At 34.6% G+C, this 19,403-nt stretch overlaps 1 protein-coding gene across 3 annotated transcripts in view; it reads left to right on the top strand.

Moving 5' to 3' along the window:
• Positions 1–334: 334 nt before the first annotated feature.
• The window catches only part of LOC149796077 (ABC transporter G family member 20-like), an 81,252-nt gene continuing 62,183 nt past the window's right edge, over positions 335–19,403 (top strand). Inside the window, exons 1-8 of one of the 3 annotated variants that reach the window (XM_089965985.1) lie at positions 335–497; positions 4,554–4,760; positions 7,474–7,633; positions 9,570–9,724; positions 11,233–11,340; positions 15,496–15,595; positions 18,248–18,322; positions 19,240–19,296. In XM_089965985.1, coding sequence (XP_089822111.1) covers positions 4,597–4,760; positions 7,474–7,633; positions 9,570–9,724; positions 11,233–11,340; positions 15,496–15,595; positions 18,248–18,322; positions 19,240–19,296 — 819 coding nt within the window. In that variant the 5' untranslated portion in view covers positions 335–497; positions 4,554–4,596. Of the gene's footprint in view, positions 498–601; positions 740–4,539; positions 4,761–7,473; positions 7,634–9,569; positions 9,725–11,232; positions 11,341–15,495; positions 15,596–18,247; positions 18,323–19,239; positions 19,297–19,403 lie in introns of those variants that run through there. The other 2 variants (XM_089965984.1, XM_089965986.1) reach the window with 2 other exon arrangements.

The following is a 19,403-nucleotide window of genomic DNA, read 5'->3' as shown; positions in this document are numbered from 1 at the left end:
ATCAAAAACAGCACGCGATCCAATGTTTACAGCAATAGCATGTCTTTGCGCAGAATTACCCAACGTGCAAGCCGACACGGTAGTGTAATATGACGAAAGGTGACAATGTTTCAGAAATTTCTTTCAAAATAATAATAATAATAATAATAATAATAATAATAAAAATTTGAGCAGATTATGTTCAATAATTTTTAAATTAAAGGCTATTTTAAAGCTCTTGCATAAAAAGGAAATATTATAATTCCTTTTCACCTAATATTGTGTCGCTCTATTTCGTAAAAAAACCTCAACTGCGCATTTTTAGGTAACCCATACAGTCGGTGTAATGCACATAACACCGTAAAGGGGGTCTTTACGAACACGGTTTGTAGCACTTCGATACAGGAGATCGGCAGTGACAAATCATGGAAATATAAATATAAAGTGTAACTAGTATTATTTAGTATAAATTAATTTACGAATGTAGTGGAGTGCTGTGTCCGGACTATTGGTTGCAGGTATCGTTTGATTAACAATAATTTATCCTCTTATAGCAATCCTCCTTCAGCAGCAGAGTTGACACTTGTCTTCAGGCACGCACTTGATTTATGGGGAAACTAATGTCTGCATTTATCAGTTAACACGTTAATTGGTGAGTGTGCACATTAGTTTTCCCCTGAAGCAAGTGTCTCTGGCTGTTGTAAATGCCGACAGCCTAGAGGTGACACTTTGTCCTCAGAACCATGGGCACCCGATAAGGGTAAGGGTGACCCCCCTCCCCAATTTTACTTCTAAATATGTTTTGGCCTACATCCGTAAAACTTAATAGCTGACAGTACATGTTTGCTGTTGGTCAGAGCTATTGGTAATGCCAGCAGAGGTGACAATTGGTCTTCGGAGCTCATGGTAGTGCCATTAGGTTTCATAGGGTTACTTAGACCAACAAGTTGTTTTCTGCCTTTTTGTTTTGTTTGACCGGCGGCCAAACAAAAAAAAAAAAAAAAAGGTGGAGAACAACTTGTTGGTCTAAGGGTTACTGGGACTGTTATAGCAAAATATCGTACAAAGAACATATTAAGTGGAAATTATTACACCATTTATTTGCAAAACTCAGTGGAAAGCATGCACAGCTACAACCTGCTCTGCAAAGATAATTGAAAGAGTGAAAATGGATAATTTTTTGTTGTATATTATGCACAAGAGATATTGAGATAGAATTGACCATTTGTAATACAATTATTCTGTTGCATAAAAACATAGACAGTGCAAATAATTATACATTTTGTGTACACATGGGGCAAATATCCTGAAGCATTGTAATGGAGACTGCCATCATGGTCTTTGTTTCCAGTACATTCTCATGAATGAGTTATATTGCATGCATTTTCTGTACTGCGCCTGCTATACAAGTTTCTGTTATAATTTGCATGTTCTAACTCACTCGGCGGCTAATTGCTATTATAATGTTCATGTTGTACCTCACTCAATGGCTGATTGCTCTTATAATGTACATTTTGTACCTCACTCAATGACTGATTGCTGTTTTAATTTGCATTTTGTACCTCACTCAATGGCTGATTGCTATTATAATGAGTCATGCTCTATAAATAAAGCATTATTTTATTATTATTATTATTATTAATGTGCATGTTGTACCTCACTCAGCATGTTATTGTTTCACTTGATGGACAGCTTTTACCGCTTATTATAACAGGATTCAGTGTACAAGATTTGACTTTGTTTATATATTCCAAAAGGTTTGGTAAAATCTCCCTAGGATTATAATGATAACATTTCCTATTTCTGTATGTTGTATTATACACATACGTGATGAAAAATAATTATAAATAAATGAAACCAGACTTTTAAAATGACTGAGAAATCACATGGTGGCTTACAAACTTTAAAAAACATTCTTACTAACCAAAGAGTCACTTTAGTTTAAGTACAATTTTATTAGCTATATTAGTGAATCAGTATGGGCTTTCATCTTGAGATAAGTATGTCTCCAACAAAAGCAAAATTGCTATAGACTTTGTAAAATTTCCATTTTTTTTCACACTTTGCTCTCAGTGTCATATATTTATGGTGATACTTATAGGTTACTGCATTTGTATGGGAAAATATGAACGAGTTTTTCGAGTGGAAATACTGCATGACCTTGGGAGTACAGTATATCCATCTGACAAAATGAGTTCATATTTTCCCATACAAATGCAGTAACCTTTTTATTATATGCTCATTTTTTAATTCTACCTAATGCTTAATTATATTAACAAAATACATAACACGAAACAAAGTAACTGAATGTATGCCACATTCCAAACTAAATACACAAGCGCATATTCATCATAATACAACAACAACATTATTACTGCGCACATAACTCCGCCCAGATAAATTTGAACTTAGTCGCATGCTCTGCATAACTTTCAAAAGAAAATGGCGTGTCGAGTTACAATTAAAATTTGGAGTCGTATTGTGAATGAATATGCATTGCAACAACTTTTCCATTTGATCTGGAATTAATAGATTTTGGTATTTTTTTTATTCTACAAAATTTTGTGATTATGGACTGGATTTGTATGTGACAATTCCACATGAAATACATGGGATTGAAGAAGTTAGGGAGAAGCGTGTTGACGTCTGCAGATGTGTTTCTGTTTCTGTCACTGAATGTTTGAAATCATAATGTGGGAAAAATATGAAGTCTTTCAAATGCAATTATCAAAAAAGATGCTATGGAATTTAATGCTTATTTCATTTTGAGTGCAGTAAGGATGATGTAATTGCACTTATCTTCTAAATTAGAGTACAATTTCGAAATGTGTAATCAGAATTGAGAACCTATGACATGGCTCATGTAATTTGGATTTGCAGAACTAAGACAGTACATTTTGAGGAAATTCAGGATGTAAAACTGTAAGTATATTTTTTTTGCCATTTTTATCACCAGCTAAAGAAGACAGTATATGAATTGTCACTTGTATGTTATTTGTAAGGACCCTTTCTTGCGTCTGTTGTATACTGTAGCTAGCCTAAATCCGAAACATTGTATCAGTGCAGAATGTGCCAAGGCAGCTGGTATGTGGCTGTCCTTGAAACATCTGTTTTAGTTCATTCATAAACAAATTTAAACAACCACAACATAAGGTGCCTCTTATGCAAGTGTACATGATTTGTTTACAAATTAAAAGTGCTGGTATCTGCGTCCGTTGTTTGTTTACAATAGAAAGTAGTTCCTTTATGCACGTGAATGCTATATGTGTATTGTTGTGCAGGTTCAGTATCGGGTAATATTGCACAATTCTGACAATGTAAAGTTAACAGGGAAAAAATGAGCATATAATAATATTGTTTATCACATAGTAGATATAGTTTTCCTAAAGTATGTGCAGTTTCATATTTTTGATCACATGACTTTAATCTAGCTTAGGCAAAGTAAGACCATTTAGTTGCTGATTTCAAGCAGCATAAAACAATTAGTGCCCCTTTGAAAGTGTCAGCAGGGTTGGCTGGCTTGAGTGTCTGTCATTTGGTGACATGGATTATACTATGTATGATAAGAAGTAATTCCCATAGGATTATAAATATTTTTTATGATTGGATTACTAAAGTGCTCAATCAGCATAAAACAATTAACTTGGAATCCCTCTCCATATGGTAGGTTCTGCTTCATTGCATGCATTGTTGAGATGGACCAAAGACTACTCTCTATGATCAGCCTTAGTTTGGACAGGTTTAAAGATGTTAATTGACTGTGTTTGGATTACAGTAATGTTTAAGTACTGTAGTATCATCAGTTTTCATGGGGGACCAATTTTCTTGGATTACAGTAATGTTTAAGTACTGTAGTATCATCAGTTTTCATGGGGGACCAATTTTCTTGGATTACAGTAATGTTTAAGTACTGTAGTATCATCAGTTTTCATGGGGGACCAATTTTTGTGGTTTTAGTTGTTGCCCTGAATCATGAATTTAAATCCCCAGCGATAAATAAGCCACATAGGATGATGACCCCCTCTTAGATTTTCATACAGTGTTTCATTCCAAGAGATTAACACAGCCACTCATGAAAATAAGTGCTTATCAAGCTGGGTAGTCCTCCCATATCAAAACTAGGTCATTACGACATAATTTTCACACATGACTGTTTTGCTCTTGCTTATTTGTTTATAACACCCCCTTTATATTTTTGACCCTTTTTCACCCATATTCATGAAGCTTTACACACTCGATACCAACAATACATACAGGTCAGTGGATGGATCATAAGGAGGGTAACTCAACTTACCAAATATAGGTCACTAACCTATTTTTTAGGCTTGAATGATGGTTTATTTATACAAATGTATTTTCTTCACTAACATATTGCCTTCAAAGAATACAGTCCCTAGAGTGAAATATATTTTCAGTTTACGTGAATTTGGATTTACATTTTCAGTCTATTCTAAATTTTTTAGACTTATATTGTCATCTATTCTCAGCTACTACAAACATGCTCCTTCTGGTAAAAGTTATGTTTACTAGTAAACATCCTGTTGTCATGTTGAATTTCAGTACTTTTTTCAAAGGTATTTGAGACAGTTTAATACAGACTTGGTTGCTGAACCTAGGATGGCAACTTCAGGATATTCTTCAATAGAAAATGGTTACCCTGGCAACAAGGATGAGCATCTAGCGGCAATATGGGGTCAGGGTGTAAACAAAAGTTATGGAAGAGGGAAGAACAAGTTGTCTGTTCTGCAGGACTTGAACATGAATGTTCCTAGGGGAGCCATGTGAGTAGAATATTTACTGTATTTATCCCATGATAAGACCACAGGGCCAGCAGATAAATTTGTCAAAAAGTGTGTGTGCCTTATTATCAGATAAAGTCATGCATTGTAAACATTTGCAATAATAGATAATGTGTTCTTGAAAATATTAAGAGTAATCCTTCAGTACAGAGATCCTTAGTAATAAAACTACTTGGATATAACAAATACTCTTGGCAAATCACCAAAAATACACACTTATATGTAATAAACTCCTTTCCGTTCTTTGTTAAATTAAGTAAGGGACTCCTGAGTTTATGCCAGGGACTCGCAGAAATAGTCTGGGTACTCCTGGGTTCTGTGAATGAAGAGTCCAGGACACTTTTGAGAGCCCTGTAGTATCTGTGGAAAGGTAACTTAAAACATATAGACAAAATCCACTTACCAGGAAAATGTCAACCTTGTACATCATGGTGCTAATTTAGGAACAAAACTAGAACCTTAGATTTGTAAATAAAGTTTACTGCCCTGCTATTTCATTAGATTTGTAAATAAAGTTTACTGCCCAGCTATTTCATTAGATTTGTAAATAAATTTTACTGCCCTGCTATTTCATTAGATTTGTAAATAAAGTTTAGCGTTATTTCAGTCCATTTATCTTTATTGCTGATTAAAATCATATCTTGGAAATCAGATTCTATCAATGTGTTTTTTATTTACTTTTTACACAAACTTTTTTGATCCATTAATCATACAACAAAAGATACAATCAGGCATCAGTGTTTTTGAAGACTTTTTTTACATAAATTCTAACCAAAAGCAGAAAAGAAACAGCTGCTACTCTTGTTTAAGATGGGATAAAACATGAAGTACAGATTAAAGCCAGTTGCAACAGTTTTAATGCATGTTTGAATGTTTGTCACATTGTGAAATAATAATAATAATAATAATGAGAACTTTGTGCAGCACCTAATCTTTAGAAGCTCTGTGCGCTTCACAACATTAGACAACACCTAAAGAAAACATATAATGATATGATTTTTAAAAAAACACCATGAAATTAGAAAACATAAAACATGCTGAAAATATTAAAGATAAGGAAACATTATTAGGTCTTTAAGTCTGTTCTTGCAGTCAAAATATGTAAATTTTAAGAGCGCTCTTGAATGGGATCATCATGTCATTGTGTCTAAGTTCAGTGGGCAATTCATTCCATGTTGCTGGGCCCTGGTATGCAAAAGAACATTGTCCATATGACTTCATTTTCATAGTGGGAATTATGAGTACATGATTGTCAGAAGAGGAGCGTAAGTATCTTGGTGGTGTGTACACATGGGTGAGGTCAGATAGATATGTTGGACTGGAGCCCATTACTGAAACGTAGCAAGAGAACAAATTTTGTGTTTGATTCTGGATCAAATGGATAGCCAGTATAGGGTAAGAGAAGCGGGGAGGTTCGCTCTGATCGTGGTAAAAATTTAAGTATGATCCGAGCAGCTTTATTTTGAACTTTTTGAAATTTCTGCAGTAGATATTGAGATGAATCAGACAGAATTGAGTGACAATAGTCCAGTCTTGAAAGTACTAAAGAACACAAGTGTTTTAGTGGCATCAGTTAAAAGATATTTGCGAATGGAGCTGATGCATAACATCTGATGTGTAAACATTTGATTCAGATTTATAAAACATTATTGATGAATATCTTGTATGCCTTGCTAACAAGTCACATTTAATACCAACAATATATACAGGTCAGTTAATGCTAACAAGTCACATTTGATACCAACAATACATGCAGGTCAGTTAAATGCTAACAAGTCAATTTGATACCGGCAAGAGATACAGGTCAGTTAATGCTAACAAGTTACATTTGATACCAACAATACATACAGGTCAGTTAATGCAAACAAGTCACATTTGATACCAACAAGAAATACAGGTCAGTTAATGCTAACAATTCACATTTGATACCAACAAGAGATACAGGTCAGTTAATGCTGACAAGTCACATTTGATACCAACAAGAGATACAGGTCAGTTAATGCTGACAAGTCACATTTGATACCAACAATACATACAGGTCAGTTAATGCTGACAAGTCACATTTAATACCAACAATACAGACAGGTCAGTTAATGCACATTTGATACCAACAAGAGGTACAGGTCAGTTAATGCTAACAAGTCACAGTTGATACCAACAATACAAACAGGTCAGTTAATGCTAACAAGTCACATTTGATACGAACAATACATACAGGTCAGTTAATGCTAACAAGTCACATTTGATACCAACAATACATGCAGGTCAGTTAATGCTAACAAGTCACATTTGATACCAACAATACATACAGGTCAGTTAATGCTGACAAGTCCCATTTTATACCAACAATACAGACAGGTTTCTCTGTGTGGAGCAATAGTTGAATGTGAATTCATATTGAGAAATTAGTCATTTTCTTGGTATAATTTTTGTGGTTTTGAGGAAAAATACATTTTCAGATTAAATAGGTGGATGGAGAAAGAATCTTATTTTATTCACAGTTTGATTATTTTTGTTAGTTGCGTCTTCGTAGTTTGATATCAATGAAAACAACAATATAAGGTATTCATTGGAAAGTGAATTCACTATAATATATTTTGAAGGGCTTATAGCAGTGTTATAGAGAAAACTGCTAATTGAGGTTTTAGCCTCATTGTTAAAGTTTGTAAATAATTGTCTTTTTTCTTCTCTTTAGATATGGCTTACTTGGACCCAGTGGCTGTGGAAAAACAACATTACTAAGGTGTATTGTGGGGAGATTACACTTTGACAGTGGTAACCTGATTGTCCTTGGAGACCAACCTGGTGCACGGGGACATGGCATCCCAGGGAGCATGGCTGGATACATGCCACAGGTAGAATTCTTGCTCAGTTGGTTGTGTGTACACCTTTGAAACAATATTTTGAACAGTGAAGTTTGCTTTCCTCATTTGTGCACAGGTTTGACCACCTAATTGCTCATTTCTTAAATATCAATTATTCTTATTACCGTGTGACTCAATCCAAACCATCCTTGTAAACAAAGTTAAGTGTTCTTTCTTCACTTTCTTTTTCAGTAGGTAGACAGAATAGTGGCTTTATGCGTATTACTCGGTCAATAAAGGCACTGTTTTACACAACACCTGTCTCTACCTAATATTTTAATGAGGCCTGCTATTAGAATGCCATTAATATTATTCTGTAATAAATCTGTACCTCACTGCTTATTACCTTGTAGAATGCCATTGATCTTATTCCATAATAAATCTGTACCTTGTACCTCACTGCTTATTACCCTGTAAAATGCCATTGATATTATTCTGTAATAAATCTGTACCTCACTGGTTATTACCATGTAGAATGCCATTGATATTATTCCGTAATAAATCTGTACCTCACTGGTTATTACCTTGTAGAATGCCATTGATATTATCCATAACAAATCTGTACCTCACTGGTTATTACCTTGTAGAATGCCATTGATATTCTATAATAAATATATACCTCACTGCTTATTACCTTGTAGAATGCCATTAATATTATTCTATAATAAATATATACCTCACTGCTTATTACCTTGTAGAATGCCATTGATATTATTCTGTAATGAATCTGTACCTCACTGGTAATTATCTTGTAGAATGCCATTGATATTCTGTAATAAATATATATCTCACTGCTAATTACCTTGTAGAATGCCATTGATATGATTCTATAATAAATATGTACCTCACTGCTTATTACCTTGTAGAATGCCATTAATATTATTCTATAATAAATATATACCTCACTGCTTATTACCTTGTAGAATGCCATTGATATTATTCTGTAATGAATCTGTACCTCACTGGTAATTATCTTGTAGAATGCCATTGATATTCTGTAATAAATATATATCTCACTGCTAATTACCTTGTAGAATGCCATTGATATGATTCTATAATAAATATGTACCTCACTGCTTATTACCTTGTAGAATGCCATTGATATGATTCTATAATAAATATATACCTCACTGCTTATTACCTTGTAGAATGCCATTGATATTCTATAATAAATATATTCCTCACTGCTTATTACCTTGTATAATGCCATTAATATTATTCTGTAATAATCTGTACCTCACTGGTTATTACCTTGTAGAATGCCATTGATATTATTCCGTAATAAATCTGTACCTCACTGCTTATTACCTTGTATAATATCATTGATATTATTCTGTAATAAATCTGTACCTCACTGGTTATTACCTTGTAGAATGCCATTGATATTATTCCGTAATAAATCTGTACCTCACTCCTTATTACCTTGTAGAATACCATTGATATTATTCCGTAATAAATCTGTACCTCACTCCTTATGACCTTGTAGAATACCATTGATATTATTCTGTAATAAATCTGTACCTCACTGCTTATTACCCTGTAAAATGCCATTGATATTATTCTGTAATAAATCTGTACCTCACTGGTTATTACCATGTAGAATGCCATTGATATTATTCCGTAATAAATCTGTACCTCACTGGTTATTACCCTGTAAAATGCCATTGATATTATTCTGTAATAAATCTGTACCTCACTACTTATTACCATGTAAAATGCCATTGATATTATTCTGTAATAAATCTGTACCTCACTACTTATTACCCTGTATACTACTGATGCTTCCTCTGTATGACCTAAAAGCCAAAACTGTAAAGACCAACCAAAATGGAACCACTAATAAAGAAAAAGATTCCCTACCACCTTCTCCATCACTAGCATATTCTTAAATTTTTGGTATTAATTAGTCACATGATACCCATTTCAGGAGACGGCACTATTCAATGAGATGACCATTGGGGAGACTTTGAGTTACTTTGGGAGGATACATGGGATGAGTAGTGAGGATATCAAGAAGAGAACTAACTTTCTGTTAGAGTTCCTGACCCTCCCTAAACCCAACAGGCTTATCAAGGAGCTCAGGTACAGTTAGCATGTAAAACATGGGGAGTTCATTCGGTTTTTTTATAGCCTTTGATATAAAACATTGTGTATTTACATGTACAGAAAGACATTTAATTGCTTGAATTTAGGACAGTGGGCTTGAAGTTAGGTCTTGGGCATTTATTCTGATTGGATGCAGAGATCACTTTCCTGTGCCTTAGGCATTTATTCTGTTTGGATGCAGAGATCACTGCCATTTGTTTCCTGTTAAAGCATGTTGATTTTCATAAGATATGCTAAATCTGTTAAATTCCCCAAACCATTTTGTAAATACAAGGAAGTCTGTGCATCAGATGTGTTGGCACGCTTTGGGAAATGTTGCTGTGTCCTGGCTTTATTTTCAGCATCCATATTTAGTCTATAGATTAATATTTTATCTTTTGAGTTGCAAAATATTTTTATGGAATAAATTAAATTTATAAGGTCCTCCAAAAAATATTATGTGGCTTTGATATCCACAATAATCTCATTTCTAATGAGAATATCATTTTTCCACAACTGATCTACTTTTCTCATAAGTTTTCGTAGGTACCAGGTTACCAATCATTGCAAATCCCATTGTATGCATAACTGAATGGTGAGGGCACATATTTGCTAAATTACAGAGAATCATAGAAAGAAGAACTAATTTTAGGACACAAAAGCTCTTAAGGTCAATGTCGGAAAGAAGGAAAATGGTTTTCACGGAACAGCTCATGTTATCCATTATCAGTATTTTCCAAAACGTTTTGGATATCTTGCATGTGATGTAGGGAAAACACCTTTTGATTAGAAACTCAAAGGTCAAGGTCACTGTGACTTAAAGTATAAGAATGGTTTCTGCACAATAACTTGAATCCTCCATGATACACGGTTAGCAAACTATGTGGATGTCATGCATTTTGGACAAGGAATAAGTCAAAGGTGAAGGTCACTGACTGAAAGAAGATAATTGATTTATTGATTTGTGCATGGCATAATAACTTAGTTTGATATCTGATTGTCCCATACATAGTAGTTGGGTTGTACCTGCTGTCAGGAAGAAGCCTCTTGATTAGAGAGTCAAATTGTTAACCATAAAGGCCCCTTACTAAAATAATAAAAATTGTGTTTGCACAGTAACATTTGTTCCATATGGTATACCTCAAGCAAACTTTGAGGATGGCTTGCACTGGGAGTAAGGAACAAGCCTAATTATTTTGGGGTCACAAGGTCAAAAATCAATCTCAGTACTAAAAGAGAAACAAAACTGATTCCCCACAATCACAATGTTTGTATATCGCAGACATGGAACAGAACTTTGAGGATGGTTTGCACATAGGTAAAGACAAAGCCCATTAGTTTTGGGATCAGAAGTCAAATGAAAGGTCATGCAGATGGAAAGAGGAAAAATGAGTTTCATGCAGACATTTCAGTTGTCTATATAGAAGATCATTAAACACAGAGTATAATGGCCTGTTCACTAATCTTTTTTTTATAGCTTATTCTGTTTGGTTTTCTACATACAGTGGAGGTCAGAAGAGAAGAGTATCTTTCTCCGTAGCACTGCTACATGAACCTGATCTGCTGATCCTGGATGAACCAACTGTAGGGGTTGATCCACTTCTTAGGGAAAGGTAACTACTCTATTTTCTTCTTCAAATACATTATTACTTTATTTCTTCAATACGTTGCCCAATCACAAAAACCTTAGGAGAACTACTACTGTCATGGAGATCTGGCCCTTCCAGACTAAAACATTTTAGCTAAAATCTAAAAGTTGTCGGGCCACCTGTGCAGCAGTTTGATAGAGTGATCTCCCCATGATACATGGATTGGCACCAAATCACTGAACTCTTCAGTTAGTTCTACCACTTGTGGTCAGTAGCATGTTCTCTACAGAGGGAGATAGAGAGTGCAATTCACATTCAAGCATTTTGAAAGTTTTCTACCTAGTAGGAGTGTTCTCATCAAAGGGAGGTAAACTCAGACCATAGATTAAATTTTAAAAAAAATTCTTTCTGTGTTCAATGACAAAGTTTCTGATTTTGTTTAGTGTTACCATTTCACCATCCTAACTTAGATGCAGCTGCTATGTACCTGGCGGTGCATGTGCCATGATGGGTGTCCCATCACATTGCTATAGCTGTATTTAATTGGTCCAGGTCTGGTGTGTGACAGAAAGCTAGTATAATATTGTTGTATAATTTCCACTACAGTTGGACTCACACCGGTATGTTTTCTATATTGTCTTAGCATCCACTTCATGCATGATGCTTTACTAACTTTACTGTATGGGCCATCATTTGGCATTTCCTACCGGTCACATTGTCTTTCAACTGATGTTGTAGCAGTTTGTATGTATCAATAATGATGCCAAATCACATTTTTTATGTGCATGTATGGTGTGTACTATAGAGAACTCAATTTTTTGTTACTGTATAGTTTCTGCCACTGTCAGATACATGCAGGTAAGTTTCCTGAACATTGTGTCTCCTTCTTAGTTATTCTTAGCAATGCTTCTGTGATTTTACTTGTATAGGCAGCTAATTGGCCTTTCTGACATTTATTAGATTGATATTTTAGCATCCATTGCATAAGTATTAATAGTGACAATCCAATACCCAACCTGTACAAGGTATGTGTGTCCTTGTACAGGTAATTGTCATGTACACTCAGAAGTTCATAAAGCAGGGAATGTGCTGTGCTGCACATGTATATACTGTCTGCTCTGTTTACTCATGTCAAACTGCAGGTACATGTCAGATTTGCATATTATGGACAGAACTCAGTGGGCGGCAGTACTGGGTGTACTAAATGGGAAATTACAGAAACACACCTTGACGGATGAGGATGTCATCAATTTGCACACAACCATTCAACACCAGGTCATTTACTAGGGAGCAAGGTAGAGACCAAACAACAGTCTCAATTAAAATCTTGCATGTCAGTTTTTTGGACCATCTACATAAACCAGTATCCTGTACCCTGTCCCGAACTCAAGAAATGGACACTGTCATGCCAGCCAAGATCACCTAGTTCTGTAACGATTGTTTCTCACAATGAGAGCCTCACTTTCTCAAAATGATAGAATAATTATGTTGCTCTTATCAAAAAATCACAGTAGTGGGAAGGCTTCATTCAATCTTTTGCTCTCAAATGGGGAAGATTTGCCATAATCACCTATGGGCCAGTATCTATTTCAGTGCACCACCTCCTTTATCCTCGGTTCCCTCAGTTACAAACATGAATCTCTTTGTCTGTTAAAAGACCTAGGTGCAATCAAGAGGAGATCACTCTAACTGCTACCTAGGTGAGTAGATAACTCTGAGCATTTTTAGCTAAGGGGGCGCTCACCAATTAATATGTACTTTAGAGAGAGTGACATATGTAAGGTGAAGTAGTATGCATTTAGAACATGCACAGTGGAGAGAATGTTGGCATACCTCTATACTACATTAATGTAATGTGGACAATATTTCTTTGGATATTGTACTTTTGGAAATTTTACATGATTTAAGCACACTGCTAACTAAAATGACTGCTCCCTGTGTTAAAAAATCAGCCTGAATTAGTCTAAAGTACACTATACATAGCAGCTATTAAAATAGGGAAAATGAATTTTGCCAGACTAGACAATACCAGCTTCTGAAAGTGCAATGAATGAATTACCAAATATATAAAATGTAAAAAAGTTATTGGCTCTTTTTTTATACAATTTACCTCTGAAGTTCAGGAAGTGAAAATGACCAAGTAGAGCTAGCACTTTTTTGAAAGGTGCACATTTGAAGTAAGGCCAAGCTGTATACTCTATAACCCATAGTACACCCATCAATCATACATCAAAATAAAGGGAATTAAAGGTTCTTTTAATTATACCTAAGATATACAAGGTCTTTTTTAAATAGCCAGTATAACCAGTGAGGAAAGCCGGGGAAATTCTTTTTCTTTAAAATCCTAATCCTATGGAAAATGCGAAACTGTATAGCGCCACCTAAATTGTTCTAGATGGAAAGGCTGTATTTGTGAGGTAGTAGTAATTCTCCTAAAGTGTTATGATTGGGTAAGTATTATTGAAGAAACAATTTTTACTACAAACAATTAGTTTCTTGAATTTTTCTCACGCTTGCTTAGAACTTTTACTGTCTAGCTGGAGAAGTATCTCAGGCTTTTAAACCTGAAATACTGAAATCTTCATCATATAAGCAAAACCATGCAGGCTGAACTAGCTGGACTAAATCTTCTATTTCTTGTAGAACCAGAGCCAAAAATGTTAGAAAACTATGAGACTTACATGCTGGCACATGCGGCTTACATGCTGCCATATGTGGCTTACATGCTGGCATATGTGGCTTACATGCTGGCACATGTGGTTATTCACCACCATATGGAGCATCTATAAATATCATACACAAATATAGGCGTTGATTTTCCAAGCAGATTTCATGATGAACCTCAATTTATGAAGGGACAGTGATAAACTATGCCAACAGTTTAATGCAAATTTTAAAAATGGGTTATAAACTTATAAGCAGGGTGAGATTACAATGAGTATTCAGTACTTTGCTATTTGCCGAAGCTACTATACTATAATAGGCAATTGTTACCTTCTATGTAACCATTCACTGACCCATATAAAATGCAAGTGTTTGGACCAGCAGCTATGATATCAATTAAAATGGCATCAGTTATGTTATCTATAAAAAGACCACCATTTATGTTATCCATTTAAGATTCAATAATGTTGTTATTCATTAAAAGACCCTCAGTTCAGTTATCCATTAAAAGACCCAGTAATGTTATCCGTTAAAAGACCCTCAGTTATGTGTTCCATGAAAAGAATCATTTTTGTTATCCACTAAAAGACCATCAACTATGTTATCCATTAAAAGACCCAGTAATGTTATCCATTAATAGACCCTCAGTTATGTGATCCATTAAAAGACCACCAATTATGTTGTTATTCATTAAAAGACCCTCAGTTTAGTTATCCATTAAAAGACCCAGTAATGTTATCCATTCAAACACCCTCAATTATATGATCCACTAAAAGAATCAGTTTCTTTATCCACTAAAAGACCATCAAATATGTTATCCATTAAAAGATCAGTAATGTTATCCATTAAAAGACCCTCAGTTATGTGATCCATTAAAAGACCCAGTAATGTTATCCATTAATAGACCCTCTAATGTTATCCATTAAAAGACCCTCTATTATGCTATCCACTAAAAGAATCAGTTTTGTTATCCACTAAAAGACAATCATCTAAGTTATCCGTTAAAAGACCCAGTAATGTTGTCCATTAATAGACCCTCAGTTATGTGATCCATTAAAAGACCACCAATTATGTTGTTATATATATCTAATTTCCATTGTTTGTTAGATTTTTTTCTATTTCATTAAATGTTATGGATAATTGTATTTTGGGCTTGACCTTATCCAAAATCAAGTTCATTTTCAACCTGGCATGAATCATTGATTTTCTGTAAACAGCTAATACATGATAAGTGTTTTTTCTATGGGTATGGGTTAACAGTTAGGATCATTATCTTTACCGGAGTCATGGACATTGTGTTTACTATGTTCTTTATAAAAATTTTAGTAATAGACTTTCTAATTATAATTCTGATTTTATTTTATAAACATCTGAAACCTTCCTGATTGAAATTTTTCATTTCTAGTACCTATTTTAAGACCATAGAGTTGTAATAATGTTATTCATTAAAAGACCGTTAATTATGTTATCCATTAAAAAATGTGGTACTATTGTTTGAGTTGATTTTTCCTTTAGAATATGGAAGCATCTGCTGAGTATCTCACAGAGTAGTGGTCAGAAAACCACCATCATCATCACCACACATTACATTGAGGAGGCCAGGCAGGCAAATAGGGTACTTAATGATCTTTAATTTCTTCCCTATCTTTCTCCTTCATTTCCTCTATTGTTCTTTTCTCTGATCTTGTATTTAGTAGCCTAATATTCACCACCACCACCATCATTACTAGCAACATGTTATTTTATAGTCAGTTGTTGATAGGGTACTTTTTCCCAATGTAATGACACTTACCTAGGGCATAGGTGTTGAAGTAAGTTTATTGCAAGAAAATGCACACCAGGCTTTACATTTGTTCACTGATTTGATATGCTTGGTCCCTTAGATATGGAAAAATGTAATTTTTAAAAAGAAAAATATTCAAACATTTCAAAAAGCATTTATCCTTGAAATTATAAAGTTTTGTTGTGACTAAGCCTTTATGTGTTGTTGTCAGTTTCTTTACCATCATGGGTAATAATAAACTTATCCACAGAGATGTTGCTAGGTAACAGGACTGTGTTTTTTTTCGTCTCACAAAGATTGTTAGTCATGCAACTTCTCAAACCAATGGGGGAAAGGCCACACAAATTATACGTAGTTCCTACAATTTGTTGTACCCAATGTGTACTATTTTATATGTTTCATCTGTTTTATAGAAAAAGTTAAAAGTAAAGATTTGTCATATCAAGTTTTGGTTGGCATTTTGCAGGTGATCTCATTCAATCTATACTAAGGTAGATTTAGTGTTTGAATACAAGCAGCTGCATGATTGAGATCAGTATTCTTTGCAAAAACTATCCAGGGGTTCTGATTTAATTATCTCCCAGAGGGGTATAATTGACTGATCCATTGATCAGCTGTAACAGATATGTATTAATCATAACAAACAGTGAGTTTTATGAATGTTGAAATGGAAGATAACTGATTTCTTTACCTTACAATTGTCTGCTAAGTGAATAACTTAGAGCAAGAGGAAAGCTCTAATGTCTTTCATGTTCGAGTGCAAATTGAAGAGGTTGCACAAACCAGTGACCAAGAAATAGTTGGCACCTTGTCCACAGCATGTGTGACCTTGTGGATAGAGTGTCTACCTTGGATGCAGGAGGTTGCGGGTTTGAAACCCAGCCAAGTCATACCAAAGACATAACATTTTATTAGCAGCTGCCTCACATGGTGATGAGCATTAAGAGGTTAGTGTTAGGACTGGTCAGCCTGGTGTCAGGATAATGTGACTGGGTGGGACATAATGCTATGTCTGCAGCATGATGCCTCAGTGCTAGACATCACTATAAACTGTCACACTGCAGACACCGTAGTGATATGACAACATTTTTTCCTTGAACTACATTAGAAATCCAAATCACACACTCCGCAGCATGTAGAAATGGGGGATGAGAAAAGGAGAAAAAAAGGAACCCCAAAATTATGGATTTTAAATGTTCTATGTCGAGAATATAAGAAAGATAATCCATTTACTAACAAAATTGGTTGCACAGGTTAACCTATGTTGTTCAACATTGGTTGAATATACAGCCCAGCATTAAATGCGATCTTACAATAGAAATACAATAGGGAAAGCATGATTGACTTGTGGGAAATCATGTTCAAATATGAAGACCAGTTCTATAATTTGTTTGCATTGGCCAAAATTGCAGTGGTTCTCCAATTACAAACAAAAGAAATGGCGAATAAAATGAGGAGTATTCAGATATAAGGGGCCATGTAGACTGCTTGTATTAAGATATGTGGCCAAATAGACTGTATTTAGAGATAAGGTGCCATATTGACATTTTCCCATTTTTCAATATAAGGGGCCATATAGACTGTTTCCCATTTTCCGATATAAGGGGCCATATACAATGTTTATATTCAGATATAAGGGGTCATATAGACTGTTTGAATTTGATATAAGGGGCCATATAGACTGTTTTTATTCAGATATAAGGGACCATATCGACTGTTTGTATTAAGATATAAGATGCCAAATAGACTTTTTATTCAGGTATAAGGGACCATATAGACTGTTTGAATTTGATATAAGGGGTCATATAGACTGTTTTTATTCAGATATATGGGGCCATATAGACTGTTTGTATTTAGATATAAGGGGCCATATAGACTGTTTGTATTCAGATATATGGGACCATATAGACTGTTTGTATTTAGATATAAAGGGCCATATATACTGTTTTTATTCAGCTAGAAAGGGCCATATAGACTGTTTGTATTTAGATATAAGGGGCCATATAGACTGTTTGTATTTATATATAAGGGGCCATATAGACTGTTTCCCATTTTCCAAGGCTTTGAAGAAGCCAAGTAATAAGTAGCAGTGAAGAATATTTACCAGCACATCAAACTAAATTGGGTATTGGGCAGATACTTTAGATAGTTATAAAGTTATTAAATATTTGTCTTAAATTAGATATGCATAATGTTGTTACCCATCAGCAAAAATTTGGCATTGACCACCCCCCCCCTCCAATTGCACCTGCAGGAGGTAGATGTGGAGGACCTTCCCTTCTTAAGAAAATTCCTGGCATCATCTCTATCCATGCTTGGGCAGAGTTTGAAAAAGTTTCACACAAGGAAGCTAAATGATGGTGAGCTGAAATCTCCACACTCCATTTTCGAAACAATTTACAAGGAGGGCATTCTGGGATTAGTATAGAGGAACTATTGTATATAGTATTGCTGTCATAAAAATGCCATACTTTACCTTTGCAGGTAGGGTTGATGAGGAGTGGCCGACTATTGGCAGAGGAGGCCCCAGATACACTGTTACACCAGTACCATATGGATGTGAGTCATTACGGGATTTAAGGCTTTCTTTTTTCTTCCTATCTTCACAGTTTTGTAGTTAACATAGGGACAGTAACTTTGATAAATGTAAATGTAAGGTCTGTGACACTGAAAGGTGTTGATACAAGGTTGACATGTCTGGCAGATGTTCATATAAGGTACACAAGTCTGATAAAAACTAATGTAAAGATACCTAGCATTGACAGTTCTTGATATAAGGCCAGACTTATTATGGCAAACATTGATGGAAAATTTGTGATTTATATTAATGTGTGGTGAAGGACAATTAATTTTGGTATGGATTTACTTGTTTCTTACCTTCATTTTCTTTCAAATATTACATATATTTTATTTGGTTGATATTCGAGAGATAATAGATATATTTTTTAGTTTGTTTTTAAAATACTGTCATATAATGGGAATTTTAAAAATGTGTCAATAAGAACTTCATATAAATTGTTTACTGTATATCATTCATATTGTTTTTGTAGTGGCCTATTGTATTATGTCTGAAAGCTTGCAAGTATATATAAAGATCATTTCTTTCTTATTCCTTCCTCTTTTGTTTTAAAAACAAGAGTCATTGATTGATACCTTCCAGCACAACACCTTCCTTTTCATTAAGACGGATCCTAATCCACTGGATGGAAATTCATGAATCTTTATGTGGCGAATATTTACTAAGGAATTCAGAAATCCCTTGGAGGGAGTTTAAGGTCTGATGTATACAGATTGAAACTACAGTGATAGTTAAAAAATTTTTTTTAAAAACCAAATTTCATATTTGCTACCATGGCAAACTTGTGTGTTATATATGTGACAGCGTGTGCATTCTAACCACTGGGTCACTGTCTGTGGTGAGAGTATGGGTGAGTACCAGGGTGGAGCATTACAATATCTATTTTACTTTATCACAGAGCCTGGAATCAGTTTTTTTGAAGCTGTGCAGAGAAGATAAGAATGAGGACAATACGGTATGTTTCTGTATCCTTCAGATACCTTTTCTGATTACATTAATGTTAGGAATATATGCCTACTGCCTCTCAAATCCAGCCTTAATAAAAAGATAAAAAATCGTTTT

This window comes from Sinohyriopsis cumingii, chromosome 7 (genome assembly GCF_028554795.1).
Source record: "Sinohyriopsis cumingii isolate HCF-2022 chromosome 7, ASM2855479v2, whole genome shotgun sequence".
In the NCBI taxonomy this organism is placed as follows: domain Eukaryota; kingdom Metazoa; phylum Mollusca; class Bivalvia; order Unionida; family Unionidae; genus Sinohyriopsis; species Sinohyriopsis cumingii.
The sequence above is the reverse complement of the archived record's forward strand: the minus strand, read 5'-3'. Positions and strand labels throughout refer to the sequence as shown.